The following is a 12,012-nucleotide window of genomic DNA, read 5'->3' as shown; positions in this document are numbered from 1 at the left end:
TAAATTTTAACGCGGGCTATTTTTCCAAAACTTTTCTTACTGAGGTGAAAATATAAACACTGATTTTAAAAAGATCCATCCAAATAAAATTTTTAGTATCTCCTAACCATGATATGGATGTAGTGTGGACCATTACAACCTAAAGAGTTTTTGACACAGTTGGCTGCTCAGCCAAAAAGTCACTGCTCGCAATTTCACAATATAACTTGTAACAAAAAAATACACTCCGTTTTAATTTATGTGCACCTATTTGAATGAGCACGGAGTTTAAGAAAAGAGAGAAGACTTTTGAATTTGTGGTGTAAAATGAGGCACATATATTTTGTGTGGCTATAAATCGTTGCATAAAGGTAAATTGTTTCCAAATAAGAAAATGAGTCATTCTTTTTGACACAGACTAAAAAGGAAATAAGTTCACATAAATTGAAACGGAAGTAGTAATAAATATCCTAACAAATAAAATTAGATCTGCGGCGCGCCCCTCCTTCCTTAACCGCCTAGACTGAAAAATTGCACTCGTTCCTCTTCTTCCCAACTTATCTCTTTCACCATAGCTCCACATTTTCCCTATTGTTCATCATTTTTCTTAATCTTTTTCCCCATTTATCTCCTTCACCACAGTTCTACCTCTTTTATGTCCTTCACTATTTTTTCCAATCCATTTTTCACCGTAGCTCCACCACCTTGACTCACCATCTCTACCTTTCTCTTCATCATCACAAAACCAATAGCCTCCTTTATTTCTCATCCGCTCACATTCTTCCTTCACAAAAACTCATCAATCTTCAACAATTAGTGAAACACCACAGTTTATAAACATCTACCAGTAAACCTTCATCCAACCACCATTAAAAATATATATATAATTGAGGGCCTAGAGAAGGTGACTTGGCACTTCTCACGGATGAGGAAATGTATTTTTCTATTATCTCCCTTTTTTAGATTTTTTCCACTTATTATACAATAATCAATTAGTATTATTAAATAAAAAGTCACCTTTTCTGCCTATTCAGTTACTTGTACTTACGTTAAGACCAATAAACGCCGTTTCAGAATCGATAAGCTAAAACTTCCGGTTTTTTAGAGGTAAACTCGGTATAAACAAAATGACTGCAAAGTCACGTCTCTTAGCCACCATTTTAGACTCTAAATGAACTCTCACAGGCGTTCGGATGCATGTTCCGCAACTTTGCCTACACCAACAAACATTGATCTTTACCTCCAAGAAGATTCTGTAATAACTTAATTCTATTTTGCTATTCACTTTCAAATATATATTTGTTTATCCGAAAAATTAGATAACGTTAAATTTGTGTATGGTTCTAAGGATATGCGATACAATTTGATACAAATCGAAATAGAAATATGAGTGTTCTTGGCTATGAGAATGAGAATAGTGAGCAAAAGAATGAATAAGGTAAAAATAAACAAGCATCAGGTGATATCTTTCAATATGAGAAGTGATCTTTTGTTACAGTGTATTCTCCATCCCTGCTTACAAGGATTCCCCCGTTTATAATAAATGGATCCTCCTTTGTTCATAATAAAATAAAGCATATAGTGGAAGACCCATGATGAATTATCTCTTCCTCGATTCCCGTCAAGATTCTCTCCCTTAGTGCGATTGTAACGGCTCTTGTCTGTGAGCTCGATACTGGCTCGAACTCGTTATTAGGTCGAGCCCTCGATTTTGGCTTGAGTTTGACCTTCGGAATGGACGTAGCGCATTTCCGACCTCGAAGCAATGCCTTGCGGATCGATTTGGTCATGGGCTCGATAAAAGTATCGAGCCGACTCCTCGACCAGCCTTCGGACTCGAAGCTCGTTTGTACTGTCTTCGAAACTCATCCCGAAACCCTACTCCGGTTGCTTACCATTCGAACTCGACCGAACGTAGGAATGCCAAAATTTATTTCGACCGTATACAGATAGTCCCCTCGTTTCTCAGAAAGAATGTGGTGAGAAACGATATGATTTTTTAATGGCTCGATCGGATTGTAACCTGACGTTTCCATCGGGTTCGACCATGACGCATGTGATAGCTATTCTGTCGATTTAGTCTTTCAAGACATTTAATGCATATCAGGCGGTGGTCGGCCACTGCTGATACTGAACCGCCATCGCTTGAACCTATAAATAACCCTTCCTTTTGTCATTTACCACTTTTACAACTTCTATCTTCCAAATTTCCCAAGTCTTTTTTCGTATTCTCTAACTTACCTGTAAATCTGTGATTTCTTTTTGCAAAAGCCCCTTTTCAATTCTATCAAATCTTTGTCAATTTCCTCTATTCCTCACCCCTGAATTCAAAAATGGAGAAAACGTCACAAACCATTCCTTAGAAGGAGAAGGCTTTATCTTCACAATGTGCCGCCGATGATACACCGACAGAACCACGGCCTGAGGAGTGCGTTCCCGGGGCGTGCGTCCTTACTTCTGATTTTAAGGTAGATAAAGGCTCATCGGTCCCTGGCCGATGTGAACCAGTATCGGGGTACATATGTTCGATAACCGAGAAGCATCTCCAACAACTAAAGAAAGATTGTAATTGGGATAAAAAAGAAATAATGATTCCTTCTTCTGACGAAGATGTCACTTCTTACGTGAAAGGGTTTTTGAATGTGTATACTTACCCTTTCACGCTAAGTCCCCTCGATTCCGTTATCATCGACTTCTGTCATCAATACCAAATAACCCTAGGCCAGGTCCATCCTTCTTTTTGGCGGATCGTTATCCTGATCCGATATTTCGTGAGCAAAATCGAGGGGATGCCGTTCACCCTCGACCATCTTATCCGATTATATCGTCCTCAAAAATTTCGAGGAGGGTTAATAAAACTTCAGCGTCGGGCTTCCAAGGCTTTGTTCTCGAGTATTGACGAGGACAGGGATAGGGGTTGGATGGGCAGGTTCGTTCGAGTGAGGACTTCAGACCTGATTCCGACCGAAAAGATGCCCTTTCCCGAGGAGTGGAATATGAAACGTAAGTGTGATCCTGTTGTTGTTTCTATTTTGTTCTTTCTTTTCTCATCGACACTTTTCTTTTTGTGATGTAACGGTTCCTTGGATGCCCGGAGTAGTTCCCGATCTCAAGAACTAGGTACGAGCTCTTGTCTCGACCTCCACATACACCAAGCACTCATGGCGTGATTTGTCAAAGGGTCGGTGGGAGGCCAAAAATCATGGTAAGCCCCTTTCTCGTACTCTTTGATAGTTTGAATGAGGTAGTTTATGAATATCTTAACAAAATTTTCCATATGCAGGTATGGGTAAAGATGCGGTTTTGAGGCCCTCGTCCAACGAGGAAAAAACTTCGGCCTCTATCCCAAAGCCGGTGAAGGAAAATAAAAGGAAAAGATCCGTTGTTCCCGAAGATCCAAAATCGAAGAAGAGGACGGCTCGTAAGTCGAACAAGAAAGCCATTCCTTTGATCGTGGAATCAGTTCTGCGTCTAAGGGATGAAGATGAAGAAGAAGAAGAAAATGATGGGTCCGCGCTGGCGGCCCGCACGAAGAGAACCACTGATGCCCCATCGGCTGCTAGATCGATGACGCTTCATGAGGCTCCGCCTCGAACTGAGGATATACCGAAGAGAAATTCGGGTGGAATCCATGAATTATCGGAGATTGAAGATTCATCACATCGAAGCCAACGGATGGGGGATATGTATGAAAGGGCCCTCGAATCCCTTTGAACCGAAGAGAATGCTCCAAGTGATTCTTTTGGGGCAGCAGCAATCGAAGATTCACCCACTTTTCCCGTTTTTTCTGAAGGGGTGATTCGGGAATCTCAAGCTCTAGGGGACCTCGATCTAGACAGGCCTCCCGATGGAGAGGATCCCTTTCGTGACCTGTTTACCGGTGCCGAGGACGTTGCCGGTTCTGGTGATGAACCAGATCTTTTTCATGGGGTGCGGCAGGCTTTGAATCAGGTAAGCCTTAAAATTATTTTGTCGATACTATCTTCATGTTTACTTTTCGTTAACTTCGTTTCCTGTTTCTTTTGTAGACAGCGGCAGTTCATCGAGAAACATGCTCTCGGTCCCAAAACGAGTTGCGTCGATATGAGGCCGACCTTCAACGGGTTACTGATGAGAGAAAATCCCTAACACTTCTCTTAGGGAAGAGAGAAGAGGAAATAAAAGACCTCCGAGCTGAGTTGGCCAAGGCTTATTGAGATCAGACTGACTTGTCTGAGCAGGTAATGATACTTTTAAAAGACTATGGGCTTGATACTGGAACGATGGCTAAATTTTCGGTCTCACAGTTGCAGCAAAAAATTGATATCATCGGGAAGCTTCGTGAGGAGGTCGACGTGATAAAAGCGGAGTCTTTACAGTGGAAAGAAGGTATGGACCGCTTTGCTGCAGAGAAAGAAACTGCTCGAGCCCAGTTATCATCGGCCGAAACCCAACTTCAAAGAATGAATGAAAAAGGCCTGATTCAAGCAAGATGAATAGAGGAGTTCGAGGCTCGGTTGGCCTCTGTACTTGCAAAGGACGAATCTGATGCCGAAAAGGCAAAGGCTGATACGGATGCACTCGTGGCCGTCTATCGGGCCGACGCTGAAGCTGCCCAGGTCCAAGCAAGAGAGGCAGCCGAGATCACCGATACTCGAGCACATTGGGTTGCCGAGCTTGTTACGTGTCGATCTCGGAGGGAAACCCTCGAGGAGATCCATGCTCGTGGTTTCGATCTCGCTGAAGAGATAAAAAAGGCCAAAGAACTCGAAGCCGATGCTGAAGCCCTAGTTTCTGATGATGATAAGGATGACAATGATAGGAGTAAGAGCGGATCCGAGGATGGGGGGGAGCCCGATAGAGAAGAAACCGCTTATGAGGATGACCAGGAAGCTTAGTCCTTAATTTTTACGTTGTAATCAATCATATAGACAATTTTGTATATAGACAATTTTGCCAACTTGCTTCTGTATTGTGAAGACTTTATTCATGCCTTATGAATGTTTTCACAAGGATTTAAACAACTTAATCAAATTTGGACTTCATAGCCTCTATAATCAAGCGAGTGCTTATTCAAACTTGAAGTGAAGTAGCCCGTGGGCTTAGTAGTCAAGTGAATGATTCGACCTCGAAGAAATGTAGTCCGTAGGTGTAATGGTCGAGTGAGTGCTTGCTCGGACTCAAAATAAAGTAGCCCGTAGGCTTAGTAGTCGAGTGAATGATTCGAAATCGAAGTAATGTAGCCCGTAGGCGTAATGGTCGAGTGAGTGCTTGCTCGAACTCGAAATAAAGTAGCCCATGGGCTTAGTAGTCGAGTGAATGATTTGAACTCGAAGTAATGTAGCCCGTAGGCGTAATGGTAGAGTGAGTGCTTGCTCGAACTCGAAATAAAGTAGCCTGTGGGCTTAGTATTCGAGTGAATGATTCGACTCGGGATAAAGTGGCCCGTAGGCATAATGGTCGAGTGAGTGCTTGCTCGAACTCGAAATGAAAGTAGCCCGTAGGCTTAGTAGTCGAGTGAATGATTCGAACTCGAGATAAAGTGGTCCGTAGGTGTAATGGTCGAGTGAGTGCTTGCTCGAACTCGAAATGAAAGTAGCCCGTAGGCTTAGTAGTCGAGTGAATGATTCGAACTCGAGATAAAGTGGCCCGTAGGCATAATGGTCGAGTGAGTGCTTGCTCGAACTTGAAATGAAAGTAGCACGTGGGCTTAGTAGTCGAGTGAATGATTCAAACTCGAAGTAATGTAGCCTGTAGGCGTAATGGTCGAGTGAGTGCTTGCTCGGACTCGAAATAAAGTAGCCTGTAGGCTTAATGGTCGAGTGAGTGCTTGCTCGAACTCGAAATGAAAGTAGCCCGTAGGCTTATTGGTCGAGTTTATCTTAATTCTGTTTGCATAATAAATCTCCAAATAGAGGAATTTTTCTTGGATATAAGATGTTGGCAAAGAGAACTTTCTTTGCAAGTCACTATAAAAGTGTTTATGTTTCGTGTCTGGGTTCGGGCCAACTACATGAGCATGGTTCGTTTTGACCATTTGGCTCTTACAACTTTTCCTATTAGAAAATCGTTGTTGCGAAATAACTTTCTTGCATCAGTGTTTGATATATTTGAGGGCTAATGCCCCCCCAGTATTCGAGGTCGATTGTAAAGAGGCCTCAGATACTGTTGTAAGCGCAGCACGATCATTGGTTGCCTTATTAAAAACCTTGCCGAAAAACCCATTTGGGATAAAACCGGTCTAAGGGAAAAGAGTGCAAAGCGTGCTTTCAGATCTTAAGGCTACGTATTGAAGGATCCATCTTGGCTCTTGATCAGACTTCTGCAGGGGTCAGTTTTAAAATGTAAATGAATATGGGAGGGTCGTACCTTAGCAGTGGTATCATTTTAGATGTGACACATTCCAATTGCTTGATAATTGTTTGCCGTTTATAATGCCGAGTCTGTATGATCCCTTTCCGGCGTTCTTGAGAACCTGATATGGTCCTTCCCAGTTCGGTCCTAGTTTTCCTTCGTTCAGATTTTGGGTATTGAGAGTGACTTTCCTTAGCACTAAGTCCCCGGGTTTGAAATGGCGGAGCTTGGTTCTTCGATTATAATATCTTTCGATTCGTTGCTTTTGGGTGGCCAATTGGACGAGAGCAGCTTCTCGTTTTTTATCCGATAATTCAAGGCTAGTGTTCATAGCCTCATTATTTGATTCTTCTTTAGTGTATCGAAATCTGGTATTGGGTTCGCCAACTTTGACTGGTATCAATGCTTCGGACCCATATACTAAGGAAAACGAGGTTGCCCCCGTACTGGATTTTGACGTCGTTCGATATGCCCAAAGGACTTCAGGTAGGATTTCTCTCCACTTCCCTTTAGCGTTGTTCAGCCTCTTCTTTAGGTTTTGAATGATATTTTTATTCGTTGATTCGGCCAGTCCGTTCCCACTGGGGTGATACGGTGTTGATAATATCCTTCTTATTTTGTGATCTTCGAAGAATTTCGTCACTTTGCTGCCCACAAATTATTTTCCATTGTCACATACTATTTCGGCGGGTATCCCGAATCAGCATATGATATGATCCCAGATAAAGTCTATAACTTTTCTCTCTCTTACTTTCTCGAACACCTGTGCTTCAACCCATTTAGAGAAATAGTCAGTCATAAATAAAATGAATTTAGCTTTATCGGGGTCGATGGTAGAGGGCCGACGATATCCATTCCCCATTTCATGAATGTCCATAGGAATAGGACCGAGTGAAGTTGCTCTCTGGGTTGATGGATCATTGGTGCAAACCTTTAACATTTGTCATATTTTCGAACAAATTCCTTCGCGCCTTTACCCATATCGATCCAATAATACCCTGCCCTGATTATGTTTTGGACTAATGGATCAGTACCAGAGTGATTCCTACAAGTGCCCTTGTGCACCTCACGTAAGATGTAATCGGTATCTCCTGGACCCAAGCATACTGCCAATGGTCCATCGAATATTCTTCGGTATAGCGTTCCATCTGAAGCCAACGTGAATCGAGCAGCTTTGGTCCGTAGGGCCCTTGAATCTTTAGGATCCAATAGGAGCTTTCCGTTCTATAAGTATTCAGTATACTTATTTCTCCAATCCCAAGTTAAGCTCGTAGAATTTATCTCGGCGTGACCTTCTTCGATCACGGACCTCGAGAGTTGAACGACAGTCCCCGAGCTCAAGTTACCTTCCTCGACCGATGATCCCAAATTCGCAAGTGCATCAGCCTCACTGTTTTGCTCTCGTGGAACATGCTGTAAAGTCTATTGTTTGAAATGGTGCAAAGTGACATGTAGTTTGTCCAAATACCTTTGCATTCTATCTTCTCGAACTTTGAAGGTTTTGTTTACTTGACTTACCACCAACAAAGAGTCACATTTGGATTCAATGACTTCTGCTCCCAAGTTTTTAGCTAGCTCGAGACCTGTAATCATGGCCTCATACTCGGCCTCGTTGTTAGTCAACCTTGAAGTTTTAATAGATTATCTAATAGTGTTACCTGTGGGTGGCTTTAAAACTATGCCCAACCTGGACCCTTTTACATTCGAGGCCCCATCCGTAAAAAGGGTCCATACCCTCGAGGACGTACCCGATTTTAGCAGGAATTATTTTTTGACTTCGAGTACGAGGGTTGGCGTGAAATCGGCCATGAAGTCTGCTAAAATTTGAGACTTGATGGCCGTACGGGGTTGATACTCGATATCGTACCCACTGAGTTCGACGGCCCATTTGGCCAATCGGCCTGATAGTTTGGGCTTGTGCAAAATATTACGAAGTGGGTAAGTTGTTAATACGCATATGGGGTGACATTGAAAGTATGGTCGTAACTTTCTAGAGGTGCTTATCAGTGCAAGTGCCAATCTTTCTAGGTGTGGATATTTAGCGTCTGCTTCTCCTAAGGTTTGACTTATATAATAAATGGAAAATTGCGTACCTTGCTCTTCCCGAACTAGGACACCGCTTACTGCGATTTCTGATACTGCCAAGTATAAGCAAAGTTTTTCGTCTGCTTTTGGAGTGTGAAGTAGTGGTTGGATCAACAGATATTATTTCAGCTCCTTCAACGCATGTTGGCATTCCAGAGTCCAAGCGAAATCGTTCTTCTTTTTGAGTAGGGAGAAAAATTTGTGACTTCGATCTGATGATCTCGAAATAAATCGGCCTAGGGCCGCAATTCGTCCCGTTAGCCTTTGTACAGCTTTTACGCTGTCCACGATGGTGATGTCTTCGATGGCCTTAATTTTATCGGGGTTAATCTCGATTCCTCGATTTGACACCATGAAGCCGAGGAACTTGCCCGAACCGACCCCGACAGCACATTTTTCGGGGTTGAGCTTCATGTCGTATTTCCTCAAAATCTCGAACGTTTCTTGCAAATGGGTCAGATGGTCCTCTGCGCGTAGAGACTTAACTAGCATGTCATCAATATAAACTTCCATTGATTTACCTATTTGTTCTTCGAACATTTTATTTACTAGGCGTTGGTAAGTAGCCCAAACATTTTTACCCCGAAGGCCATCACATTATAACAATATGTTCCATATTTGGTGACAAATGAAGTTTTTTCCTGGTCTTCCAAGCTCATCTGGATTTGATTATACCCGGAGTAAGCATCGAGAAAAGTGAGAATCTCGTGGCCGGCTGTGGCATCGATCATGCGATCGATGTTGGGCAGCAGAAAAGAATCTTTGGGGCATGCTTTGTTCAAATCCTTATAGTCTACACACATTCTAAGTTTGTTTCCTTTTTTAGGCGCTACAACTACATTGGCTAACCATTCAGGATATTTTACCTCCCGAATGGACCCTATCTTGAGAAGTTTGGTTACCTCGTCCTTTATGAATGCGTGCTTTACCTCGGACTGGGGTCTTCTCTTTTGCTTTACCGATCTGAACTTTGGGTCCAAGCTTAGCCGATGCGTCGTTATGTCCGGTGAAATCCCTGTTATATCTAAATGGGATCAGGAAAAACAATCAATATTATCGATAAGAAATTGAACAAGTTTCTTCCTGAGTTCGGGGCTCAACCCCGTTCTCAGGTATACCTTTCATTCGGGCCAGTGCTCGATTAGTGTGATTTTCTCCAATTCCTCAATTGTTGATTTGGTGGCGTCGGAGTCATCGGGAATCACGAAGGATCTAGGGACCCTCGGATCATCATCTTCTTCGATCATCTGGTTATTTGGTTAGGTCGTAGCCGATGTCTGTGATTGCTATTTGGTGTCTCGTTCTCCTTCTAAGCCCGATCCCTTTACTGACGAAGGTGAGGATATTGGTTTCGCTTCCTCGACGGCAAACATTTCTTTTGCGGCTGGTTGTTCTCCTTACACTATTTTGACTCCTCTCGATGTTGGTAATTTGAGGACCTGGTGTAGGGTCGAAGTTATAACTCTCATGTTGAGGATCCATGGCCTTCCGAAAAGAGCGTTGTACCTCATGTCTCCTTCGATCACGTGAAATTTTGTTTCCTGGACGGTTCTGACCACGTTTATTGGTAGAATTATCTCGCCTTTGGTGGTTTCACATGCCATATTGAATCCGTTTAGAACCAGGGTTGTGGGTACGATCTGGTCCCGCAGGCCGAGCTGCTCTACGACCTTCAATCTGATGATGTTGGCCGAGCTACCTGGATCAATCAACACACACTTAATTTTAGTTTTATTTATGAGTACGGATATTACCAGTGCATCGTTATGAGGTTGTACAACCCCTTCTGCATCTTCATCATTGAAGGACAAAGTTCCTATGGGTGTGTAATCCTGAGTTCGAGATCGCTTTTCTCTCACAATCAATGTTTTAGTGCATTTAAGAACTGGTCCCTGAGGGGTATCGGCACCGCCGATGATCATGTGAATGGCGTGCTGTGGCTCTTCCTGCTCGTTTTGCTTGCCGAAATCCCTATTTTAAAAATGGTTCCTTGCCCTATCACTCAAAAATTCCCGAAGGTGGCCTTTGTTAAATAACCGGGCTACTTTCTCTCTTAGTTGCCTGCAATCTTCTATTCTGTGGCCATGGGTGCCATGATATTCGCACATTCGATTGGGATTCCTTTGGGCAGGATCGGTCTGCATGGGTCGAGGCTATTTAGTGTCTTTGATGTGTCTGATAGCCGACACGATGGCGGATGCATCAACGCTGAAGTTATATTCCGATAATCGAGGTGATTTAATAGGATCGGCATATTTATCAAAGCCACTCTTGCTCATAAGTCCCCGAGAATTTTGCCCTTGATCAATCCTTCGATTGTTCCGAGCGGTGCTGCGTGTTGAACCGTTGTTCATCCGATCTGCGACGTACGGTTGATATCGGTCTTTGTTCGGCCTTTGTTCTATGTCGATCTCCCTTTGGTTTTTAGTAGCTGTCCTGTTCTGATGCATGGATCCAGACGGAGCTCCCAACTGGTCATCTTCGACCCTAATTATTGACTAATATCGGTTGTGTATATCTGCCCAAGTTATTGCTGGATACTCGATCAAATTTTGCTTCAGCCAACGCGATGCTATCGAACTTTGCTCGTTCAACCCTTGGGTGAAAGCTTGGACGGCCCAATCGTCTATGACCTGTGGCAATTCCATGCGTTCCATTTGAAATCGGGATACGAATTCCCTCAGCATTTCATTACCCCTTTGCTTTACTTTGAAGAGGTCTGATTTCCTCGTTGTAACCTTTATGGCACCAGCATATGTCTTTAGGAAAGAATCTGCTAAAATGGCAAAAAAATCGATTGAATTTGGCGGCAGATTATGATACCAGATCATCGCTTCCTTCGAGAGGGTTTCCCCGAACGTTTTCAACAACACGGATTCGATCTCATCGTCCTCCAAATTGTTACCCTTGATGGCACATGTGTAAGAGGTGACGTGTTCGTTAGGATCAGTCGTACCGTTATATTTGGGAATTTCGGGCATACGGAATTTTTTGGAGATTGGTTTTGGGGCCGCACTCGAGGGAAAAGACTTTTGTATGAATTTTTTCGAATCCAGCCCTTTTATCATTGGCTGAGCTCTGGGGATTTGATCGACCCTGGCATTGTATATTTCCACTCTCTTGTCGTTGGCTTCGACTCGTTTTGTGAGTTCTTCGAGCAATTTAGTAATTTCAGGAGTGGTCTCCGATTCTTGTTCATTTGATTTCACTATGGCGGGCTCCGTTCTCGGGGTGATTTCTCGAAGCGGATTGGGATTTGGCCTGCTTTGTATATGAGTTTGGCTCTGCAACTGAGCTATCACTACTTGTTGAGCTTGTAACATCTCGAAGATCATACGTAAGCTGGCTCCGATTTTTCCCACGTTATGGGTGTCTCGAGCCACGGATCGAGTACCGCCCTGAATGCTTTTTTCTGGTTCGGAATGCTGGTTCGCCTCAAGAGCCACTTGCGAATTGACATCTAACGGTACTTCGGCTCGAATTTCTGGTACTTCGATTCGAGCCTCAGTGCCATCATTAAGTGGCCTTCCGGTCCCAGGTACCAAGTTGTTGGTTTCATCTTGAATGCCGGATTCGTGGTCGATAGGCAAAACCATTGCTGATTCGAAGTTGTAA

At 43.3% G+C, this 12,012-nt stretch overlaps 1 protein-coding gene across 1 annotated transcript; it reads left to right on the top strand.

The window, feature by feature from the left end:
- The first annotated feature begins 4,241 nt into the window (after positions 1-4,241).
- LOC138892427 (rRNA-processing protein EFG1-like) lies at positions 4,242-4,856 on the top strand. The gene is made up of 2 exons (XM_070176142.1): positions 4,242-4,299; positions 4,459-4,856. The coding sequence occupies exons 1-2, from the start codon at positions 4,242-4,244 to the stop codon at positions 4,854-4,856; spliced, it is 456 nt and encodes a 151-aa protein (XP_070032243.1).
- The last annotated feature ends 7,156 nt before the right edge of the window (positions 4,857-12,012 follow it).

Source organism: Nicotiana tomentosiformis, chromosome 5, assembly GCF_000390325.3.
Source record: "Nicotiana tomentosiformis chromosome 5, ASM39032v3, whole genome shotgun sequence".
Classification (NCBI taxonomy): domain Eukaryota; kingdom Viridiplantae; phylum Streptophyta; class Magnoliopsida; order Solanales; family Solanaceae; genus Nicotiana; species Nicotiana tomentosiformis.
The sequence above is the reverse complement of the archived record's forward strand: the minus strand, read 5'-3'. Positions and strand labels throughout refer to the sequence as shown.

What these genes read in the sequence shown, in the direction of transcription:
- LOC138892427 (XM_070176142.1), top strand. Translation starts at nt 4,242, where the DNA reads ATGGCTAAATTTTCGGTCTCACAGTTGCAGCAAAAAATTGATATCATC. An exon ending in TGATATCATCGGGAAGCTTC is followed by an intron (nt 4,300 to 4,458) that starts GTGAGGAGGTCG and finishes CAAGATGAATAG; the next exon opens with AGGAGTTCGAGGCTCGGTTG.